The sequence below is a fragment of the Pelodiscus sinensis genome, chromosome 4 (genome assembly GCF_049634645.1).
Source record: "Pelodiscus sinensis isolate JC-2024 chromosome 4, ASM4963464v1, whole genome shotgun sequence".
NCBI lineage: Eukaryota > Metazoa > Chordata > Testudines > Trionychidae > Pelodiscus > Pelodiscus sinensis.
Window position 1 is genome coordinate 5590683 of NC_134714.1, and position 23419 is coordinate 5614101.

The 23419-nt window shown below is 49.4% G+C and overlaps 3 protein-coding genes across 3 annotated transcripts in view; 2 read left to right on the plus strand and 1 right to left on the minus strand.

Annotated features, from left to right (window-relative positions):
* The first annotated feature begins 255 nt into the window (after positions 1 to 255).
* Positions 256 to 1886, plus strand: MGAT2 (alpha-1,6-mannosyl-glycoprotein 2-beta-N-acetylglucosaminyltransferase). Its single transcript, XM_075926154.1, has one exon. It carries the CDS (start codon positions 487 to 489, stop codon positions 1762 to 1764), a length of 1278 nt encoding a protein of 425 aa, XP_075782269.1. The 5' UTR covers positions 256 to 486; the 3' UTR covers positions 1765 to 1886.
* Positions 1887 to 2775: 889 nt separating this feature from the next.
* Positions 2776 to 21782, minus strand: DNAAF2 (dynein axonemal assembly factor 2). Its single transcript, XM_075926153.1, has 3 exons — positions 18767 to 21782; positions 10621 to 10767; positions 2776 to 5006 (listed from the first exon to the last, which is right to left on the minus strand). The coding sequence occupies exons 1-3, from the start codon at positions 21620 to 21622 to the stop codon at positions 4488 to 4490; spliced, it is 3522 nt and encodes a 1173-aa protein (XP_075782268.1). The 5' UTR covers positions 21623 to 21782; the 3' UTR covers positions 2776 to 4487.
* Positions 20999 to 23419, plus strand: part of ARF6 (ARF GTPase 6) — a 202436-nt gene continuing 200015 nt past the window's right edge. The window contains exon 1 of the mRNA XM_075926156.1: positions 20999 to 21005. The gene's annotated coding sequence lies outside the window, so the exon portion shown is untranslated. The remainder of the gene's footprint in view (positions 21006 to 23419) is intronic.

Here is a 23419-nt window from a genome sequence, read left to right on the forward strand (position 1 = left end):
AGTTACCCGGGGGGGGTCACGCTCTGGTTTCACGGGGGGGGGGGGGGGGAAGCTGAGCAGCCGGTGACTGACGGGCTCCGGGTGCTCCGCCCACCCCGCACCATGGCAACCCGCCCCGCCCCGCCCCGCCCCGCGCGCGCTCGGCCAGCCGAGGCCGATCCGCACCCGCCCGTCCTCCCCCCCCCGCGCGGGGGCCGGAAGCCGTTGGCGGAAGGGGCGGGGCGAGTGACAGCGCGCCTGGCCAATGGGCCGCGCCCGCGTGCCGCTGGCGTCCGGGGACGTGTCCCGGGGTCGGGGGCGTCGCGCGCCGCCCTGCCAGTCGGCGTCCGCCTCCCTTCGGCGCCGGGGGGGCCATGCGCGCGCCGCGGGCTGGGCGCCCCCGCGCTCCGGGCGGGCTGCGGCGCTGATGCCGGAGGGGGCGGCCCCGCGGCGTCTCCTCCCCCTTCCGGGCTCCCGGGCTGAGCCAGGCCCCGCGCGCCCGGGACCATGCGGCTCCGCATCTACAAGCGCAAGGTGCTGCTGCTGCTGGCGCTGCTGCTGGCCGCCTGCGGCCTGGCGCTCTGGGGCAGCCGCCGGCCCGAGCGGGACCCGGCCGAGCCGCCCCGCGCCGCCAGCCGCCCGGCCGAGCCGCCCGCCCCCCGCCGGGCCGCCAACGCCTCGGCCGCGCCGCCCCCGGCCGAGAACCGCACGCGCGGCCACCGCGCGCTCGTCTACCAGCTGAACTTCGACCAGCCCGTGCGCAACCTGGCGCGCTTCCCGCGCCGCGAGCTGGTGCTGGTGGTGCAGGTGCACGAGCGGGCCGAGCACCTGCGGCTGCTGCTGGACTCGCTGCGCCGCGCGCCCGGCGTGGAGAACGCGCTGCTGGTGCTGAGCCACGACCTGTGGTCGGAGGAGCTGAACCGGCTGGCGGCGCAGGTGGACTTCTGCCAGGTGCTGCAGATCTTCTTCCCCTTCAGCACGCAGCTCTACCCCCGCGAGTTCCCCGGCCACGACCCCCGCGACTGCCCGCGCGACGTGGGCAAGGCGGCGGCGCTGCGCCTGGGCTGCATCAACGCCGAGTACCCGGACTCCTTCGGCCACTACCGCGAGGCCAAGTTCTCCCAGACCAAGCACCACTGGTGGTGGAAGCTGCACTTCGTGTGGGAGCGGCTCCGGGCGCTGCGGGAGCACGCGGGGCTGGTGCTCTTCCTGGAGGAGGATCACTACCTGGCCCCCGACTTCTACCACGTCCTCAAGCAGATGTGGGCGCTGAGGCAGCAGGAGTGTCCGGAGTGCCAGATCCTCTCCCTGGGCAGCTACAATGTAGTGCGGGGCGGCTTCTCCGGCAAGGCCGACAAGGTGGAGATGAAGACGTGGAAGTCCACCGAGCACAACATGGGCATGGCCTTCAGCAGAGAGACGTACCAGCAACTGATCGAGTGCACGGATGCCTTCTGCACCTATGACGACTACAACTGGGACTGGACGCTGCAGCATTTGACTATCTCTTGTCTTCCAAAGTTCTGGAAAGTGCTAGTACCTGAAATCCCCAGGGTTTTTCATACAGGGGACTGTGGTATGCACCACAAGAAATCCTGCAGACCATCCACCCAGAGTGCCAAAATCGACTCTCTCTTAAACAACAACCAACAGTACCTGTTTCCTGAAACAATGAGTGTCAGTAAAAGGTACTCCATGGCACCTCTCTCTCCTCATGTGAAAAATGGAGGGTGGGGAGATATTAGAGACCATGAACTCTGTAAAAGTTACCGCAGACTGCAGTGAAAAAGTCACACTCTCATAATAGCCTCTTTCAAATTATTCCATATTGTCTTATGGACAAACATGTATAAAAGGGTTTGATTTCTGCTTTAATAATAAACATTCTTGTAAAAGGTGTCCAAAAATAGTAATCTTTCTTGTTTCCCATTTAGTTTTTTTAAACACGCCCGGCCCTACTGCTGATGTGTAACAAAATTTAAGCCCAGATTCAGAAAGGGCCCATTATGCTGCATTTACTGAATTTGATAAATGTTAAAATGCATCTTATGATAATGTAAGGCTTTGCACTTTCAGAATCTTTTAAATGCCATATAAAATACATTTTTGAAATGACCAATTCCATGATATTCAAAGTACTGAGAACAGTGAGGATCAAGAGGAATAAGTTTGACTGAACACTCAGTCCAGCAGCCCTGTACTAGCTTTTTCATTGTTTAAATTCAGTGACAAACTAATTCAGCATTCCACAAGCTTGTGTTTTATTAGACTTGCTTGAGACTTAGTGCATATCTGCAGGGACATTTTGTTTCACTGTGTATTTGATTATATAAAGAGGGACAAATCACTGCTCTCATGTTATGTAAAAATAACTTTAATTATGCCAAAATAAAATTCATATTTGTAATACCATGAAAGTCCTTGATTCTAAAAAGTTAGTTTAGTTTAAATCTTTGCCATGACAAAATTCAGTTCTAATAGAGTTTAAAACCAGACCTAATGCCAATTATCCATTCAAAGAATATACATCTAACTTCATTAAAAATTCAGTAATCAAGTTAAAATAGAGAAACAATATAACATCTGTTGGAAGTATGAAGAATGCTTAGCTTTGAACTTAGTCAGCCATAAAGAAAAACAACATACTGCTATTTAATGGAAATATGTTGAACTAGAGCTGAAAGTCAGCATACAAACCAAAAAAGTACTTGTTAAAGTGAAACATTTATTAGCCTATTCTAATGATACATTTATTTTAATGTCACTTATCTCTGAAGTATAACTACCATCAATAAGTTTAATTTTTGGGGAATAGACTTAGAACAGAATTAACTGAACTCAAAATACAGAGGGAGAATGAATTTACAAAGGTTGGAATGCAGTCACTCTAAACATTAGTTAATGCCTATAAATCATATAAAAACATACAAACCAAATTTTAATAAATTGGGTCAAATTATTCTGTGTACTTTCATGTTGCTAGATGAATTGCAAACAATATAATTGTGATTTTTTAATACATTAGAGCTAAATAAAACTCTACTCCACTTGTATTAGGATAATGGAGAGTCAGTTGATTTTTAGCACCCTCAAAATATTATTGCTCAGTGAAATTGCTTAATTTGCTTTCAACAAAACTCCATTCTTACACCTCTCCTATTTTATGGGATGTGAATACACTAGAGGAAACAACTGTTATGAAGCTCTCTCAGTATGTGGATATTACTTTTTTAAAATAGAATGTGTGCCAATACAAATTATCCTCCTGGGTAATTTAACTGTCAAATTTTAGACATAGACAAGATGGGTGAAATAAGATATTATCTTTTACTGAACCAACTTCCTGTTGGGTGAGAGTGCTTTCCTGCTTATGCAGTTTGTTTCACTTGAAGAGTTCAGTGTAAGTCTCTCTCACCAACAACAATTAACAACTCACCCTCCCTGTGCCTCTAATATCTTGGAACCAACACAGCATATACATTTTAGAATGGTCATAAACAAAATTCAGTACTTGCTATGTTAAGTATATACAACCCCAAGAAGTACTTGTGGCTGGCATGACTCTGTAAGGAGCCCAATGTTATGGGAGATTTGAATCATATATTGAATTTAACCTAATTGTGTTCAGAAGTACATTCTTTAGCATGTACAACAATTAGTAAATGACCAGAGCTTTGTCTTTTTAAGTGACAGAAAAATGATTTGAAAGTTTAATATCAAAACTCTGAAATATTCCTGCTTACTGTTTTTCTTCTGCCATGCAATCCAATGTGCAGGATCTTTAAACCACAGGAAACTTATTTTGAGTGATAGGAATAATTTAGACCAGTTGGCTCCACATTAGAACATGGCTACATCAATGAAGAGATGTTGGGAAGTGCAGGTTTTGATAAACATATTTGAATTAGTGTATCTGCTAGAGTGCATTTGGAGACTCTATCTAAAGGAAAGTAGCAGGATAAAATAGCTGTATAAATATTTATTTTAATCAGGTTAATTAAAAGTGGGCTTCTGTATGGAATAAAAAATTCTATTTACCAAAAATCTATAGCAGTTTAATCCTAAACTCATCACAAAATGAGATTGGCAAATATTTACTTCAAATGATGGGTACTGTTTGCCAATAGGATGAGCAAAGATAATCATTGTGGAGAGAAGCATTACAAAAAACACAATGTATACAAACATGTATAAAAACTAATACATTAGGGTACTCAACTAATCAAGATCCAAGGATCTTAAGGGAAAGTAACACGCTGTGTATGTTAACTTCTACTCAACTGAATATTTTTGAAAGCCAAAATTAGCAAAATATCAGGTATATTTAAAATTAGTTGACTTACACAAAACACTTAAATCAGTTCCTCTTATTGAAGCTGTCAGATTCAAGTTCAGACTTCTGCATTCCATGCAATAGTTTAGATGCCAAAAGAACAGTAGCCTGAACTACAGATAAAACTAAAATTGACATAACTTAATCTAACCACTAAAATTAAAATTGACATAACTTAATCCAACTCATACAACAAAGAATTTTGAAAAATTAATCCACAGTGCGTTGTGTGATCTTTAACAATTTTCACACTTCCATCTTGCCTATTAATTTCCTCTATAATTGGGGGAACTGGTTTACAGTTCAAATGTCGGTTCTCTTCTGCTGGCTCTGAAGATAAGACTTCTTCATCCTTTCTTATTTTTGCCTGCTCTTCCAAATGAAGTAATTCTTGCTTTTCAGAGTCTGAGGACGTGGCACTTTTCCCTGTTGTGAAAGCAAGTTCTAAATGTGGGTCATCTATCTGAGATTTCCCAGAAATTGCTAAATTAGTGTCAGTAGGTTCAAGCTGCAAACAATGGCCTGAAATCATGTCAGTTTCCGTACTGTGTTTTCCAACTGTGTCAGCTGCACTAAGGTTAGCTTCTAAATTTGTTTTGAAGTAGTTTCTATTCTCTTTTTCAAGTTGATCTCTTCCTGAATTGTTAACCATTTGTTCTTTTTCTCCAAGTTCACAATGTGTAACCTCCTGTGACTGAGGGGAAAAACAAAACAGGAAATTAATTGTACTTTGATACCCTAACACTTAATGTTGACTGAACACAAAAATGCTATCCAACGCAGGCCTAGACCCTGAATAACTCAAAATGCACTTATTTCTATGAGATTTACAATTGGAATTTAGTCTGTGCTTACATAAAGCTAAATCAGACCTAGGGATGTAAAAGATTAACTGATTACAAGGTAAGCATTCACCTTCCTGGCATGTTTACTGGGGTAACCAGTGGCCTAGCCCAGCCCCTCCACCCCATGACACTGTGTAGCAGGCCCTGCACAGCCCAGCCAGAGTAGCCTTGTGCCACAATGTGACAGGTGGGGCCCTACCCAGCCAGAGTAGCCTCCGGCCTATGCCAGGTCCTGCCTGGCCAGAGAAGCAGCTCCAGGAACTAGCGATGTCAAGATTCCTTACCCTTCCCTATTCTACTCCCCACACCCTAACACCCAGTTTATACTAGACCAGGCAGGTCAGCTTAGGGTACACAACTCCAGCTACACAAAATGCTTAACTGGAGTCAGCTTACCTTAAGCTGCACTGTGGCAGCATCCACAAAGCAGGCGGCCAATGGGAGCACGCGCTCCCGTCAGCTTTCCTTACTCCTCACAGGAGGACCACCAGATGCTGATGGGGGTTGCCCACAGCATTTATTTTAGGGGTCTATACTAGACTGACCTTCAGAAAGTTGATTATCTCATAAGTGCTGACATGCTCTACATGAGTTACTGTCACTAAGAAAGTAAGAGAAGATACATTCCCTTACCAGTGAGGCTAGTTTTACCCACCTTGTGGATGCCAAAACCCCAAACTACCTTCCCCATTTCCTGGGTGCCAAAAGCCAATTTTTTTATCCCAACAGTTCTCAAACTGTGGACCAGAATCCTGTTTTAATGGGGTTGCCAGGGCTGGTGTTAGACTTGCTGGGGCCCATGGCCAAGGATGAAGCTGAAGCCCAGCCTGAAGGCCTTAGCCCTGTGTGGTGGGGCATAGGTTACAGGCCCCTCTCCCAGTGCTGAAGCCTTGGGTGAGGGGGCTCAAACTTTGCCCCCCATTTCCTCCATAGCAGCTGGACTTGGGCCTTCCTGCCTGTGGCTGCAGGGATCAGACTTTGGCCCTGTGGCAGAAGGGCTTGGGCAAGCTCAGAATATGGTCTCCCCCCTCCCAGAGTCATAAAATGTTTGTTGTCAGAAGGGGGTCGCAGTGCAATGAAACTTGAGAGCCCCTTGTTATCCAGTGTCCTAAATTTTCAGCTTTCCTCCAGACTCCTACAATCCACTCTCAGATTAGAAATGCTGTTATATACTGGAACTTCAGAACTATGCAACACACTGAAAACTGAAGTGATGCAAAATAATCAAATTGTTGAATTAGCAAGTTAAGGGAATACTGCAGTGACTTTATTCGACTAAAACCTTATCGACAGTACTTGAATCTGACATATCAATGCACCACGTAATTCAGTGTCCTTCATCAGGAGCCTTGCCACAGAGTTCGGGCCTACTCCTTTACGATGGAGTTCACCTGCATAGTCTAAGCATAATCAACTGAAAGAAGAGTTAATTGAAATAACAGTGGGGCAATTAGTCCTGAAGTTAATCAGCTACTTTAGTAGTAAAGTCAGCATTCTACTCCTGAACTTTGGAACCTAAACAGACCCTGTCAATATGAAATGTAATGTCGTTTAAGAAGAGTTAGGAAGTTTTAGGAGCTATGCCTGCCCAAATCCCCATCAGTTTTTGTAATTTTACCATCACATTTTCTTATCTTAAAAAATGTGCCCTCCTCTCTGATTAATTCATACCAATGAGAGAAAATTTTCACTGCAGATAGGAAAGAATGGAATTTACTATAGACAAAGTAAAACTAAAAAAACAGAGGTTTTTTCCTCCCAAACTTGTTCACTTACTATAATTGTGAAGAGTTAAGATGCAATTCCATTTTTTTTTGTTTATAAGTGTAGCTGCACCTCTGTGCAGAGCCGTGTGCAGATACAAATTTCATATCCATGGAACCACAGGGCTCTACTAGGAACCACAGTAACTGAAAAAGCAGAATGTGGAGTCAAGTGTGCCTTAACTCACAAGATTCAAAGGATTGGCTTAGATCAAATACATCAAAAAATTGTTATTGTTATCCAGGCACCCACTGTGACGGGCTGCAGTCACAGAAGTCCCCTTGGGACTGTTCCCCAGTGCGCTGATTATGCTACTGATGCCCCCCTTCTTGTTCTCTAGGGCTCCCCACCACCTTGTCCTTCTAAGCCAGATCCCCTGGTCTCCTCCAGACAAGACACAGAGTTGGGGTTACCACCCCTTCAGAGCAGTGCAGACACTGAACCACTTCAGCTCTGGGTGGATGCAGTTCTAGGGCTCAGCACCCAGGAAACCAACCCTCAAATGGGACTACCCCCTTCTCCCCCCAAACAAATCTGACTTTCTCTGTGTAAAAGATTTAAACAGGAAAAGCTTATCAGGTAAGCTCTCTTTATCAATGCAAGAGATACCTGGGGGGAGCAACCACTGTGTAACAATTATTTACACTGGGCCGGATAGTCACAAACGGGATTTAAGTATTGGCAAATGGAAACAGACAAATCAAAGTAAGTTACTAAATTAAAATGACTAGAAAAGGCATCCAGTAAACTTCCGATAATCCGGCACCTTTGGGACCCAGGGGGTGCCGGATTATCAGATATGATGGACTATCAGAAGGGGGGGCTATGAGGGGTCTGGGGTGGGATGTGGGGGTATGCCACCCCAGACCCCTCATAGCCCCCCCTTCCGATAGTCCGGCTCTGCCCCAGGCGTCCCTGATTAAGCCGCTGCTGGTCAGTTTTACAGCAACTGAATCGGGGACGCCTGCGGCAGAGCAGCTGGGGTGCTGCCGGGTTGGTCCCGCAGCACCAAGGGGCAGCACTACGGGACCAACCCGGCAGCACCCCAGCTGCTCTGCCCCCGGCTTCCCCGATTCAGCTGCTGGTCAGTTTCAGCAGCCGCTGAATCGGGGAAGCCAGGCGCAGAGCAGCTCCAATTGTCCGGCTGCCCCGAGCACTTCCGCATTCCTGATGGTGCTGGACCATCAGGAGTGCCAGAGCATTGGATGCCGGACCAATGGAGTTTCACTGTACTTAGTTCTAATTCACTAAAACTTTATTTCATGCAGATTCTTGCCCTAAAGAGCTGTTCTCATTTCAGGCATAATCTTCTAGTCAGTGACAAACTCTTTTGCTCTGACTTAGGTCTCCAGCCCTCTTTAAAGTTCTTTGTATCCTTTTAGGGTGGGCTAGGCAGTTTCCCAGACCAGCCAAAGATAAGAGGGAATTGCTTCCCATTGCTTAAATAGATTCTCCCACAGGGCAGGAACTCTTTGTTTTACATCTCCCCCTTTTTGTAGAAAAATATCATGTTAAAAACGGATTCCAGCATCAGGTGGTACGGTTACACGTCTCTCCAGCCAACCACCTCCAGAATTATGGGACAAATGAGGCTATTTAAAAGTTCACTGCCCAGTCCTTAGGCTCATTAGCACATTTAAATCTATAAACAGACTCACACTTGAAGAACTGGCTGGGGTGGGGGGGATCTGCCCCAACTCTGCCCTTTCTGCCTGAGGTCCCGCCCCTTCAGGGGCCCAGAATCACTGCCCCTCTTGCAAAGGGCACCAGGTCCAGTGCAGGGGGCACCAGTAAAGCCCTGGCATCCACTTCATGCTGACTGTAGGTAGCTATCCCACTGTGCACGTGTTCTTTGGAAAGGGTTTGCAATGCCTCATGGGGCGAGTACAGCATAATGGGACACAGATTTCTCAATCCCATTGTGCCAGAAGCACCCTACTAGTTTGCCAATCACTTTTCAACTGAAGTGTATTTGGGGGAAGGGAGGTGACGGAGTTTGTGTGTGTGCTGGGAAGGGTGTTAGAGACTGCATGGAAGAGGAGGGTGCATGTGCCAGTGTGGGCGGGGGGGTTGGGGAAGAGTATGACTGCATGCTGTCATTAAGTTCAGACAGCAGCCTGAGGGGGCAAGTGGCCCTTCCCAAAGCAGCAGCTCCTGGCTCTGCACAGCAGCCTCCCTCCAAAAAGCAGCAACTAATTCTGCCTCCAAGTGGTTCTGTGATTCCCTCCAAGGTCTCCCACAGCCTCCTCAGCTCTGGGAAGTGGCTCCCCCTCAACCACTCAGGGAGCTCTCCAGGGTGAAAAATGTCAAAGCTTCTGGGAGCTTTGAAAAGACGGGAGAGGCACATGCCTGAAGGGCAGCCAAGTTCAAAACAGTGAGAGGAGCGGTCACAATAGGCATTGTGGGGAGGCCAGTTACTTTGACATAATGAAAGGCAACATTTACACTGGCACTTTGTCAACAAGACTTTTGTATAAAAAGCCCTATGTAGCTTGTGGAGGTGGTTTTGTTTTGTCACCAAAAGTGGCATTTTTCAAAAGTGGAATGTTTTTCAAATATTTTGCTGTGCGCACACCTCTGCTGTTTTGTTACATTGCAGAGTTTTGGTAGTCAAGACCTCAGACTGGCTATATTCCAACAAACCTCCAACCCCTGGTGTGTCTGGAGACTGTAGACCCTAGCACAGCTAAGTGGCTGTGAAGTTGAAGCATTTTTGGGTATCTGTAGACTAAAGCCTTGCATGCATACAAATTTATATCTGCAAATGTGGATATCCATGGATATAAATCAGTGTTCACAGAACTGTGGGACTCTCCTGGGAACCACAGTGGCAAAAGGAGCAGAATGTGGAGCTGCTACTCCCAGGAGCCAGCACCCTACATTGGCAACTCCTTCTGCACGACTGTACTGCTCCGACCCCACCCACTAGAGTAGGCACTGGGCTGACTAGCATGCCACTAAACAGGAGAAACAGAGAGCTGTGTGGAAGGGATGGTGGCAGGGTTCGGGGGGGAGGGGGGGCGGATTACAGCCACACTGGTGGAGCTGCCAGTGCAGGGTGCTGGCTCCTGGAATCAGAGGTTCCACGTTCTGCTTCTTTCATAGCTGCTACAGTTCCCGGGAAAGCCCTGCGGTTTTGTGGATACCAATTTATATCCGTGGATGTCTGCATCCGTAGATATTAATTTTTTATCTGTGCAGAGCTCTAGGTATCTGCATCCCTTGGATACTACTGAATAGGGCTGTAAGGGTTTAACCAGTTAAACTTCCGGCCACTGCTAGGAGCCCGCAAAGCCAACAGCGCCAGCAACCCACTGAGTAACTGAATTAATTTCAATCAGGTATACGCTTAGTGGGGTTTTTTTGCATCCCTACTACTGAGATATCAATCTGTGATTATTGTGTTCTAATATGAATGAGGGATTTAATACCTCAGTATTTATGCATGAGAATACAATCTTTCCCAATAAAACTGTTGCTAAGACAGAACTGTAAAGGTTCCACTTCACCATTCAAGTTACATTAAATGGAGTTTAAAGTATACTGGCCTTGACAAAAACTGCTGTTTACACTTGCAAACATTACTTCTTATATATTATTTTAACAGTATCTAAACAAAACTGGATTGACTTCATTTGAGGGAGGTTTTATGCTATATATTTGTTAAAGTGCCATGTATATTGCTAAATAGATCCTTACCTTTAATATGATTTGACTTTTGACCTCAGTAACATCAAGAACTTCAATTAATGGTTGGCTTTCCAGTGTTGACTGGTTGAGGAATGAAGGGCACAAAACATTGTCCAGAAATTCATCAATATTTTCTTCACTGACAAATAACCTCTCCTAAAGGCAAAAAAACAAAGTTACCTGTTTACATGTTCTTTTCACATTGTGTGTAGGTGGTTTTGTACCCAACAACCCACTAAGTATACATATATGCATACAATTTTGATTCTGAACATACACGAGACACATCCATACTACTTGTGAAAACAGTATTGTTTAAATCTCTGGTTTAATAAATTCTAAATTAGATATTCAGAAGTAGTGAGAGATGAACATGAAGAAAATGTTTTAAATTATTTCTGTACTAAATAGAGGTCTGTCTCACACAAAGGGCAATGGTTTAAATGAATGTGTGTTTTCTACTTGTGTGTTTGTTTAAAGTTTCCATTTGAGGAACCATTACAATGAAAAGATTGTTTCAACTATCCTCCCTTCTGTTTTGATATTTGCTTTAAAATAGTTCTGGATATGTGGATTTGCTTAATTACCTTGCCTTAAGAAAAATACAAATATCTAATTAGTTTGTAATTCCAGCTCATTTTAGTCATCAAATTTCAAGATTAGGCCTTCTAGAGTGGAGAGTATGAAATATATATGACAATATCCATTTCAGATCTGTGTAACAAAGTAATCTTTTAAGCTCTTCATTCAGGTATGAATAAATACCAGTGGGAATGGAATGGAATGTAGTTTACAGTTAAATAAGATACTTCAGTTAGGGATGTAAAAGAGTAGTCAAATAGTAGACTATCAGATAAAGCCTAGGTTTATCAGGTTTATCGACTATTCACATCTCCCTCTCCACCCTCCCCCTTTCTGCCTCTATATTGGGGGAAGCAGGAGCCGGTGCTGAGGGGAGCCAGCTTAAAAGCCAGTTTCCCCCGCACCATCTTTGCGACGCAGGGAAGAAGGGTGGTGAAGATGGAGAGGCTCAGAGGCTCTGCCTTTTAAATGTAGTAAGAGCCGCCCAGCTCTTACCACATTTAAAAGGCAGAGCCGCAGCAGTGTGACCCAGCGCGAGCCAGGACTGAAGCAGTTACGGCTCATGCTGGGTCCTGGACCTACTCCCACTCTGCCTGCACTCCTGGATCCTACTACATTTAAATTGGAGAGCCACAGTAGCCCCTTACTGACTAATCGTGTAACTCGATACAAATTGTATCAAGTACACAATTAGTCATTTACTCGATACTTAACATCCTTAATTTCAGGATATATTTTTCAGGCTATTCATGTGCAGTTCAGGGGCACCATGAAGCATATTTCTATTGGTCTTATGACTCAAACCAGCAGTGATTATTAAGGGTCCAAAATACCCCAGGAATAATATTTTATAGATTTATTCATTTGTTTCTTTTTCTGTTCAACAATAAATTCTTCTATTATGTAAAACTATTGGACAAAGGTTAACTTCCCTTTTCTAGGATTCTCAATTACTGTTTTAATATACACACTTTTAAATCCGTCATTCTTTTGTATTCCCTCATCTCATCAACCTAAAAACAGCTAGAATACGGGAAAAACCCAGTCATCAGGGAAGCCCTGTTCTTGTTGAATGCAACGAGGCAATTTTGAATATTTTCAGCTCTCTCATGCAACTGCAGCATTTTATCTGTGTCTGGGATCTCAAAATATATTTTTTTTCTCTAAAGGAAGCTACAATTGGGCGCATGAAACAGTTCCATATTCATACACTATTAAATGAAAATATGAAGATCATGTATATACTGTCAATGTACAAAGTATAGAATTAAACCTATTTTCTTCCCAAAGAGTTTACAACTGAAAACACATACACACTGACAGCAGGACAGATGAGGAAGGATGCAGAGAGATTATTCATGAAGAGAATAGTGTAGGGGGCCTTGTTTACACTAGTATCATCCACCACCAATAAGTTAATGGTGATTGCACTTGTGTAGACCAGCTTAGCCACTGATATCCCTGTCATGCTCCTGCATCAGACACAGAATAGCTATCCAAGCTTACTTCTCAGCAACATGAACACATCTGGTGTGTATCAGAAAATTCTTTAATGCTTTGCCAGCTATTACTGAGGTTAGCTTAAAATGGTATTCTACACAGTGCCACCTAGTGTGGAAGAGTAGAATAAACTTTAGAATTCTGTTACATCTCCCCCTTTAAGTTCGAAATTCCTACCATTTATAATATTTACTGGAGATGTGATAGTGTAAATGATTAACCAATGATAAACCTCATTGGTTAACCTTCAAGATTACACACAGCCCTCCCCCCTCCTGTCTCTCAATCAGAGGCAGCAGAGGGAAGGACAGGCCGGTCAGCTCTGCAGGAACTGGTGCTCACAGGGAACCAATTAAAAGCTGTTCTCACCTGTTTCCCCCCCCCTCTTTCCCCCCTCCGCATGCCCACTTGGAAAAAGAATCTGAGCTGTCCTGCCCTCAGGAGTTGTGCTAGACCATATTCAATAGCTGCTATTGGTGTTAGCGTGTAACTTAAAAGAGCAACTTTCAGGGGGTAGCCAAGTTAGTTTGTACAGGATAAACTTAAACAACAAATGGTCTGGTAGCACTTTATAGACTAACACTGTGGTCACCAACAGGTCGATCGCGAGCTACTGGTCAATCTCGAGGCCTCAATCAGTAGCTCGCGAGGTGTCCTGTCTGCCCCGCCCCCATTTCCCTCCCACCCCCCAGAAACCCCACTACTTACCTCAAGACGTAGTGTCGGCTTCAGAAGTCCTGCAGCTTAGCGCCACTTCCGGCAATGCCAGAAGTGCGCTAGCTGCTCTGCCGGCCCCCTGCACCGCACAGGAGGGGTGAGTCAGCCCCGCGGGAGGCGTGCAGGGGGTTTCCGGCACGCGCGGGGGGTTGGCCCCGGGGCAGGTGTTCATGCGGGGCTTCCTGGCGCGGGGGGGTTGGCCCCGGGGCAGGTGTTCACGCGGGGCTTCCCTGCGCCGGGGGGGGGGGGGGGGGGGGGGAGTTGGTTCTGGGGCAGGCGCGCGCGGGGCTTCCCTGCATGGGGGGGTGCAGGCCCCGGGGCAGGCACGCGCGCGGCTTCCTTGCGCGGGTGGGAGGGTCGGCTCCCTGGGTAGGCGCGCGCGCGCGGGGCTTCCCTTCAGGGGAGGGGGGGCTGCCCCTGGGCAGGCGCGCGCACGCGGGGCTTCCCTGCATGGGGGGGGGGGTCGGCCCCGGGGCAGGCGCGCGCTCGGGGCTTCCCTGTGCGGGGGGGGTTGGCCCCGGGGCAGGCGTGCGCTCGTTTCCCGGGGGGGGGGGGGGAATGCTGAGAGGGGGGGAGATGCAGGGGACTCTCTGCGTCCACTGGCACCCCACTCCCCAGCCGCCAGTCCCGAGTCACAGAATACTGTGCCCACTCCTGTCTCTAGCCACAGAACTCGGTCCCCATTCCTGTCCCCTTTCCCCGAACTCTGTCCCCAGCTACAGAACTATGTCCCTATTTCTGTCCCCACTCCCCGAACTCTGTCCCCACTGGCACTCAGTCTCCTGCTGCAGAACCCTGTCCTCTGCCCTCCCAGCACCCTGTTCCCTCTCCCCTGCCCCCAGCCGCCGTACTCTGTCCCCACAAAATGTATAATTATAAATGCTTCATTTTAGATTTAAATAGCATGAATAAAAAAACAGACTATTTATTTCATAACTATAAACACGTGATTTTAATTGTATGTATCTCAATTTAAAAATAAACTGTTTATCAGAGTGTGTAAGTAAGGGATGGGGATAGCAAGTGATGGACAGGAGGAGAATAGAGAGGGCGGGGCTTCAAGGAAGGGGCGGGGCGGTAGATCTTCGCCTGTTCTGAGATTTAAAAAGTGATCTTGGGTGTAGACCACTGGACTAACAAAACATGTAGCTGGTATCATGAGCTTTCATGGGCACAGCCCACTTCTTCAGATGACCAGAGTGGATCTTCCTTTTGCAGAATTACCTTATCTTCTGAACAGGGATGTAAAACGTCAGTTAAATAGGTAATCGTGAATCCACTGAAAATCTCAGTGATTACGTGCACTGCAAGCTCTGCAGTGTAAAGCTTAATTAAGCTTTATACTGAAGAGCCTGCAGCAAAGCCTCCCCAGGAGGAGCCCCTGCCAGCTCCGCTCTCTGACGTAGAGAAGCTGCTGGCCCGTCCCTGGGGAGAAGGTTTCGCTGCTGACTCTGTAGCTTGTTCCTGGGGAGCTAGCGTTTAATCTGCAGCAGGGAGGCTAAGCCAGGCTCACCATGAACAGCGGTTCCTCTGGCTGGCTGGCTGAAGCAGTCCCTACCTGTGTGGTGGGCCCCCGCATGGCTGGAGCAGTCCCCTGCCCGAGATGAGCAGAGAGCTTCTCTAGCCCCTGCAGTTAACCAAAACCAGTATGCCTTACCCATTTAGAGTGATACTTACCGGATAGCCAATTAACCTTTCACATCCCTAGTCTGTACAGCTCTCTCAGCCTTTCCATTCACTTGTGGATAAGGTGGACTACTGGTAACATGATCAAAATCATATCTCACACAGAATGATTTAAATTCTGCTGCAGTGAATTGTGGGCTGTTCATCACTAGCAGTTCTGAAATTCCGAAATGAGCAACAGTAGCACCTTAAAAAATAGTCTAGTAGCACCTTAAAGACTAAATAGTTACAAGAGGCTGATAAGAACCATTGTTTCCACTTGGAAAGGAAGATGACCAACACCAGATACTACACAGACATCAAGAACCATTTGTTTGCACTACTTGTTTTTTAAGTTTTTCCTGTTACAGACTAACTTGGCTATCCCTCTGAAGCTTATCTACTCACTGTCTTTTTTTCTTCCTTCACCCGCCCTCCCCCCACCCTTCCCTTATTTATTCTTGGATCTGGACTTCCAACAGTCCTGTCATCTGAAGAAGTGGGTTGTGCCCACAAAAGCTCATGATACCATCTACATGTTTTTGTTAGTCTTTAAGGTGCTACTAGACTATTAGCTGTTTTTTAAGGTTGTTTTTATTAGTAGACAGTTTGGTTCAACAGGGTCTCAAGTTCACTTGTACTGATCTCCTTTCAAACAGTTCAGTGACACCAAATCTGCTGCTGAATTCTTCTATCTTTATCACTAGGCCCAACATGGCTGCCACAGTATGGCCAAGAAAGTTATTGGCCTCTGATCCTTTGATTACATGTACTCTAAATGCATTACTTGTGCCTCTGTATGCTATTTCCATGGTAGCCTGGCCTACGCAGTTCACAATGTTTCCTTGGCTAGTCAGAACTATGACAAATGACTTGAGCTCTGGGAGGCAATAAAGGGGATTGTAAGCCTTTCTGGGATGCCTGTGCCATAAATGTGGATTGTAAAGTCAATAGTTTTGCCATGAATATTCAGTTTAACTTTCCAGGCAGGCTCTGTGTCATCACAAATAATAAAGTCCAAAAACAATGGCTCTTGATTGTAATGTGAGCCAACTCACTAACTGCAGTAACCAGTGGCACCACATCTACATTTTGTACATTTATTACACCTTTTCCCCCTCTGTCTCGGCATGCATCATCTCTATGAATATGACAATTTCCTGCCTGCATGCAGAAGGTGTGGAATTTGTCCCTCCTAGCCTCAGAGGTCTTATGGTAAGGACTTAACATTAAAATTAACAAAGTCATCTGGTTTTGCTGTCTCACCCACGCAGTCAGATGTGTCTAGAGCAGGGGATGGCAACCTTTTCAAACCAAAGAGCCAAATAACATCAACATTCAGAACAAGTGGTCACCTAAGATCCATATAAGAATGCCTATTTGAATGACTGAAAATTGACACAATGATTAATAATATCCTAAATGAAACACGGTTCTCACAGACTTTATTTAATGGGACTTCTGCTGCTGCATCTTTTCGCACAGTTCTTTGAAGTTTACACCATAACTGGTCAAATCCAGCTTCATGAAGTGCATTCAGACTGCCCGTGGGGTGCAGGAGTCTGGGTTGGGGTGTATGAGGGGCTCAGGGCACAGGTTGGGGAGGGGAGGCAGAGGCGCCAGGGTGCCACGGCAGGGGACTGGGGACAGTGCAGGAGTCTGGAGATGTGGGAGTATGAGGAGCTCAGGGCAAGGGGTTCAGGTGTATGAGGAGCTCAAGGTTGGTGTGTGCAGGGATGCAGGAGTGTTATGATGCTGCAGTCAGATGGAGGCTGGGCCTCCAATTGGGGCTTGTTGGCCAGGCTTCATTTTTAAATAAAGTAAAATATTATGCCCAACACAAAAGGTTTCAACATGGTCTTTATTTATGGCTGGGGTGGGGAACTTTTTGGGTCGGGGCTACTGACCCACAGAAAAAAATCAGTTGGGGACTACACAAGTGAAAAGCAAAACACACCACCCTCCAAAAACCCCTAATCCTCACTTATGTGGTCCCCAACTGAGACACCTCACTCTGTTGCTCCAGCCCCATAGTGGGGAGAGGAGCAGGGAGGACAGATGTTCAAGACCTCAGGCCAGATTTACTCTTCTGGGGTTCCAGGGTTAATGGATTTTGTGGGGCCCCTTGGACTCTGGGTTGCGGCCAAAAATGAGGCATTAAGTGTGTGGGGCAGGGCTGTCAGTGAATAGAATAGAGATGGGAGTGCAGGATCTGAGTGGGAAGTAGGGTGTAGGAGGAGGTGAGGGTGCAAGGTCTGGCCAGGGGGGCAGGAGCAGACTGGCTGCCTGGCCAGGGAGCAGGGTCAAGGCTGGAGGGGCAGTAAGGGGGGAGGGCCATGCAGGGCTGGGAATAGAGCTGCACACAGCCAGGAGCCCAGCAGCCAGCCCCCACCACAACCGGGCTCCGACTCCACTCCTGCCCCCAACCTCAGTGCTTGGCTGTGATTCCATCCCCAGCCCTGCTCCCACCCTCATCCCTGTGGCCACAATCTCAGCCCCCTTATCCCTATCCATGTTCCTCTCTTCAAGCCACACCCCACTCCTGGCTCCAGAAAAGGATGGGGGAAGAGGGATGGTGGAGGGCATGGTGCAGTCTTCAAAAGTTTGGGAACCGCTGATTTAAAGATACACTCTGCTTATTTTACTATAGCACAATGTAAAGAAAATTCCACAAAGAAATTGGAGGTATTTGCAATTCACAGCATCTGCGACCAGGCGCAAGCCAAGACAGCTGAATCCTGGTTCGTGCCCAGACCCCCACTACGCCTCTGCTTTTAAATGTAGTAAGAGCTGAGCAGCTCTTCTCAATGTAAAAAACAGGGCTACAGCAGAGTTAGCTCCTGAGCCTGGGAGCTAGCCCTGGTGCAGCTCTTCAGTTTCCCCCTTTATCTACAAACACAGAACAGAATTTAACATCCTTAGTCTATATTTCAACTGTTTACTCCTGGAGTAACACCCAGAGAGCAGCTAGCCAGCATGCCTGGGGAAAGCTATTCGGATTAATTGGCCCACCAAGGAACATTCAACAATGAAGCATGGGAGGCACCCCAACTACACTAAATGGACATTCCTGCAAACCTTCAATCTGGAATGCAAGCAATTTTCCCTCTCTCTTAGGTATTCACACCTCTTAATCAACAATTGGGAGTGGGCCACATCCACCCTTAGAGAATTAGCATATAGGTGAACCCCGCTAAAATGGGACTCTCTGGTCCAGCAGAACCACGGATGTTCCAGGACCAGAGAGTCCTGGTGGAGAGCTGGCAGCTGGGAGCCCTGGGGGCCCCAGCAGGTCAGTGGGCAGCTAGCAGCAGGAGTAGTTTTCAATCTACTCCTTTCAATACTGGACCTCTGCTGAGACTCTTCGGAAAGCTGCTATTAGTAGCAGTGATCTCTGCCGTGTGGACACCTGCCCACCATGATTTGAAATAGGGCCATCAAGCTTACTGGTTCATTTTACACAGACCACTCAACACCTGTCAGATAGTAACTGACTATAAGGTATGACCCAGCAGATTCGAACCTGAACTAGTTACCTAGAAGTAAAAAGCTTTATATCCCATTAACTATCCCGAGCCAATCATCCTTTTTTCAAACCAGATCAGACAAACCTTCCACAACCACATGTATGTGCATTTAAGATTATTTCAAGAACTCTATATATTGGATGTGTCATTTTAAGAGTAATTACCTGGAGAGTGTTGCTGTCTAAGCCAAAGTACATCTTCCTCCAAAGTCCAGCACTCTCAGGAGATTTGGCTAATCCTATTACAGCGTTATTGGGGGAGACATTAATATCAGTCTCTGGGGGAGCCAGCTTGTTTTCAACAGAAAACTGCAAGAGAAAGGAGTAGGAAGCCGCATCCTTAGAACAGAAACTCAGTCTATAATGATTTGTGTCAACTTCCCCCTTCAAACTCTCTGACCGGATGTTTGGCACCTGCAAGAGCAGGGTCAGGGATTCTTCGTCTTGGGTGCACTGGAAGGGGGGACAAATTGGAGCGGCAGAGATGCTGGGGGCCACAGGAAGGTCTTGTTGGCTACTGCAGCTGCTAGGAGGCTCTGCAGTGCTGCGAAGGCTATTGGTGGGCACGGCAGGGTACAGACTGCTGCTGGGGCAGGTGGGAAGATCTGCACCGCTGTTGGGTGCCCAGGGAGGATGATCCGCCTCGCTGCTGCTGGGGGTGCCCGTGGTAAGGTCCATGCTGCCGGAACAGGTGTGAAGATCTGCACCGCTGCTGGGTGCCCGGGGAGGATGATCCGCCTCGCTGCTGCTGGGGGTGCCTGTGGTAAGGTCCATGCTGCTGGTAGAGATGGGAAGATCTGCACCGCTGCTGGGTGCCCGGGGAGGATGATCCGCCTCGCTGCTGCTGGGGGTGCCCGTGCTAAGGTCCGTGCTGCCGGAACAGGTGTGAAGATCTGCACCGCTGCTGGGTGCCCAGGGAGGATGATCCGCCTCGCTGCTGCAGGGGGTGCCTGTGGTAAGGTCCGTGCTGCTGGTAGAGATGGGAAGATCTGCACCGCTGCTGGGTGCCCGGGGAGGATGATCCGCCTCGCTGCTGCGGGGGGTGCCCGTGCTAAGGTCCGTGCTGCTGGTAGAGATGGGAAGATCTGCACCACTGCTGGGTGCCTGGGGAGGATGATCCGCCTCGCTGCTGCGGGGGGTGCCCGTGGTAAGGTCCATGCTGCTGGTAGAGATGGGAAGATCTGCACCACTGCTGGGTGCCTGGGGAGGATGATCCGCCTCGCTGCTGCGGGGGGTGCCCGTGGTAAGGTCCATGCTGCTGGTAGAGATGGGAAGATCTGCACCACTGCTGGGTGCCTGGGGAGGATGATCCGCCTCGCTGCTGCGGGGGGTGCCCGTGGTAAGGTCCATGCTGCTGGTAGAGATGGGAAGATCTGCACCGCTGCTGGGTGCCCGGGGAGGATGATCCGCCTCGCTGCTGCGGGGGGTGCCCGTGGTAAGGTCCGTGCTGCTGGTAGAGATGGGAAGATCTGCACCGCTGCTGGGTGCCCGGGGAGGATGATCCGCCTCGCTGCTGCGGGGGGTGCCCGTGGTAAGGTCCGTGCTGCTGGTAGAGATGGGAAGATCTGCACCGCTGCTGGGTGCCCGGGGAGGATGATCCGCCTCGCTGCTGCTGGGGGTGCCCGTGGTAAGGTCCGTGCTGCTGGTAGAGATGGGAAGATCTGCACCGCTGCTGGGTGCCCGGGGAGGATGATCCGCCTCGCTGCTGCTGGGGGTGCCCGTGCTAAGGTCCGTGCTGCTGGTAGAGATGGGAAGATCTGCACCGCTGCTGGGTGCCCGGGGAGAATGATCCGCCTTGCTGCTGCTGGGGGTGCCCGTGGTAAGGTCCGTGCTGCTGGGGCGCTCCGCTGTCACGGCGGGAGCCCGGCCACTAAGCCCTGGCGCACACGCTTCCTCAGTAGGAGGCGGCAGCCGGAGCTCCCCCTCTTCCCCGCCAACTGCAGGCCCCGCCTCTCCCCGGTCCGCCGAGGAAACCGGCCCGTGCTCGCGCTCCCCGGGGCTCGGGGCCACGACGGGCAGCGTGACGAGCAGCTGCCGCGTGGCCTTGTGGAAGGCGGCCCGCCCGCGGCTCTCGTCCACCGCGTAGGGCAGGCGGAGGCGGAGGCGGTAGGCGGGCCGCTGCGAGTCCAGCCGCAGCTCCCGGCCGCGGATCTCCAGGGCGGCCTGGGCGGCGGCGCTGAGCAGCGGCAGCTCGATGGCGACCACCAGCTCGCGCGGCACGGGGCTGGGCGCCGAGTCGCGGCAGCAGCGGTAGTCCAGCAGGTCCACGTGGGAGCGGTGCCGCAGGCTCCAGCGGGGCGTGGTGGGCGACGGGGGCCGGGCGGCGGGCGCGGGGGCCGGGCCGGGCGGGGCGGGGGGGTAGGCGTAGGGGGAGGGGAAGGGGGGCAGCGGCGAGGCGGGCTCGGCGGGGGGCGGGGCGCCGCCGGGCAGCGGCGTGCGGAGGACGGCGGCCTGCGGGACCCCCTTGTAGGCGGTGCCGCGCAGCGGGGCGGCGTTGGCCCGGTCCAGCCGCACCCCGAAGCGGCCCTGCACCGCCTCCAGCGCCGTGTCGCTCACCATGCGCCGGAAGCGGGCGCTGCGGGCGGCCAGGCGCAGCGTGTCCGGGTGGAAGACCACGTCGTAGAGCAGGCGGCGGCGGCCGGCGCGGCCCAGCTCCTCCCGGCCCGGGGCCAGGCAGTAGGGCAGCGACCAGCGCTGGCCGCCGGGCTCGGCGCGGGCCTCGGGCCGGCCCAGCAGCGGGTTGCTGCAGACGTTGAGGTAGCAGCGCTGGGCGCCCCCCTGGCTGGTGCGCAGCACGTAGCCCGGCGCGGGGTGCACGAAGCGCACCTGCACCCCCCGCTCCCGCTCCAGCGCCGCCACCTCCTCCTCGTAGCGCCGCCGCTGCGCCGGGTCAGCCAGCTCCGCCGCGTACTCCGCCAGCAGCGCCCGGAACCGCTCGTCGCGGAAGGCGCCCTTCAGCCGCTCCACCTCCTCGCCGGTGAGCTGCAGCTCCTCCAGGCCCGAGCGCCCCGCGGCCGCCATGGCCGCCGCCGGTCGCCGTGGCAACCGCGACAAACAAAATGGCCGCGGGTCGCCGTGGAAACCGCGACAAACAAAATGGCGGCTCGGCCTGCTCCCGCCTCCGGGGGGCGCTGGCTCGCGGCCCGAGGGCGCGCTCACTTCCCTCCGGCCTCCCCCCGCGTCCAGATAGTTGGTACAGGCCACCCTCCCTGCCCCAGCCTGTGCATTGCTAGGGGCATTCCCTCCCCCTCCCCACTTGTACTTGCTGCTTTGATGCCCCCCCCTCAGGGCAGCTGCAGGACTCGCTCCTGGCCCCCCTGGGGGGCTCCCCCCCGCTGTCCAGCAGCAGTTAGAGCCCAGCCTGTGTCAGTCAGTAGCAAACTTCCTGGATGGCTCCACCCCACCCCCAGCTGGCAATCACCAAAGACAGCACCGTATAGCACTTACACCAGCTTGTTTGTCTTCAATTCGGTGATGAGCTTTCATGGGCCAGACCCACTTCCTGGCTACGTCTAGACTGGCATGAATTTCCAAAAATGCTTTTAAAGGAAAAGTTTTCCATTAAAAGCATTTTCGGAAAAGAACGTCTAGATTGGCAGGATGCTTTTCCGCAAAAGCACTTTTTGCGGAAAAGCGTCCATGGCCAATCTAGACGCGGTTTTCCGCAAAAAAGCCCCGATCGCCATTTTCGCGATCGGGGCTTTTTTGCGGAAAACAATACTATGCGGTCTACACTGGCCCTTTCGCGCAAAAGTCTTTCGGAAAAAGACTTTTGTCCGAACGGGAGCAGCATAGTATTTCCGGAAAAGCACTGATGATTTTACAGGAGATCGTCAGTGCTTTTCCAGAAATTCAAGCAGCCAGTGTAGACAGCTGGCACGTTTTTCCAGAAAATCAGATGATTTTCCGGAAAAGCTTGCCAGTGTAGACACAGCCCCTCAGATTAATTTGTGGAAGAATATTGGCACAACCACATATACCAAATTGATACAATAAAAAAAATGAACACACATGAAATTGACAAATCAAATTTTAGAACAGAGTGGGGGTGAGGAGGGAAGGTTAGTGTCTGTGAGGTAATGACATAGGGGTGAGGGTCTGGCCCACGAAAGCTCATCACCTAATAAACCATCTTGTTAGTCTTTAAAGTGCAACATAGTCCTGTCTTTTGTTTCAGCTACACCAGACTAACATGGCTGCATCTCTGTTAGCTAGCAATGAATATCTGAAGGTAGCAATGCATTCTCCCCCATCTGCAGAGACATCTAGCTTCAAGCCTTCTTGTCAGGCTAAGCTTCAGAGTCCCTTTTAAGTGCTGCATAGTCCTGTCTTTTGTTCCTTTAAACTTCCACTTAAAAAAAAAAAAAAGTCTTCACCTTAAGGCATGAGGTCTCCCACTGAGGTTCTTTAAAATAATATGGTTAAATAACAAGATTAAAAGCTAGTGTAAGAGCTATTCAAGTTTACATAGAGAAAAGTCCAGCCCTTTTTGAAAAGTATATCTTTTACGAAATCTATTGCTTTAAATGATTTTTTTAAATTGGTTTCCCATTGCAAGGACTTTATTCCTTTTGACTGAAAATAGTTTAGTGTGATTGAGATTTAGAAAGAAGCACCTCAGACATGGAAGATTTTTTCTCATGATGCACAAACTGTGGGTAGCCACACCACCTCATCAAATGGATTACTGCCCAATTTTTGCAACAACTTTTTAAAAATTGTTAGCCTCCAACTTTAAATGTGGGTGATGCTTTATTAATTATAGGGTTAATTTCTTGTTTGTGTGTGCACGCGCGCACACACACACACACACACACT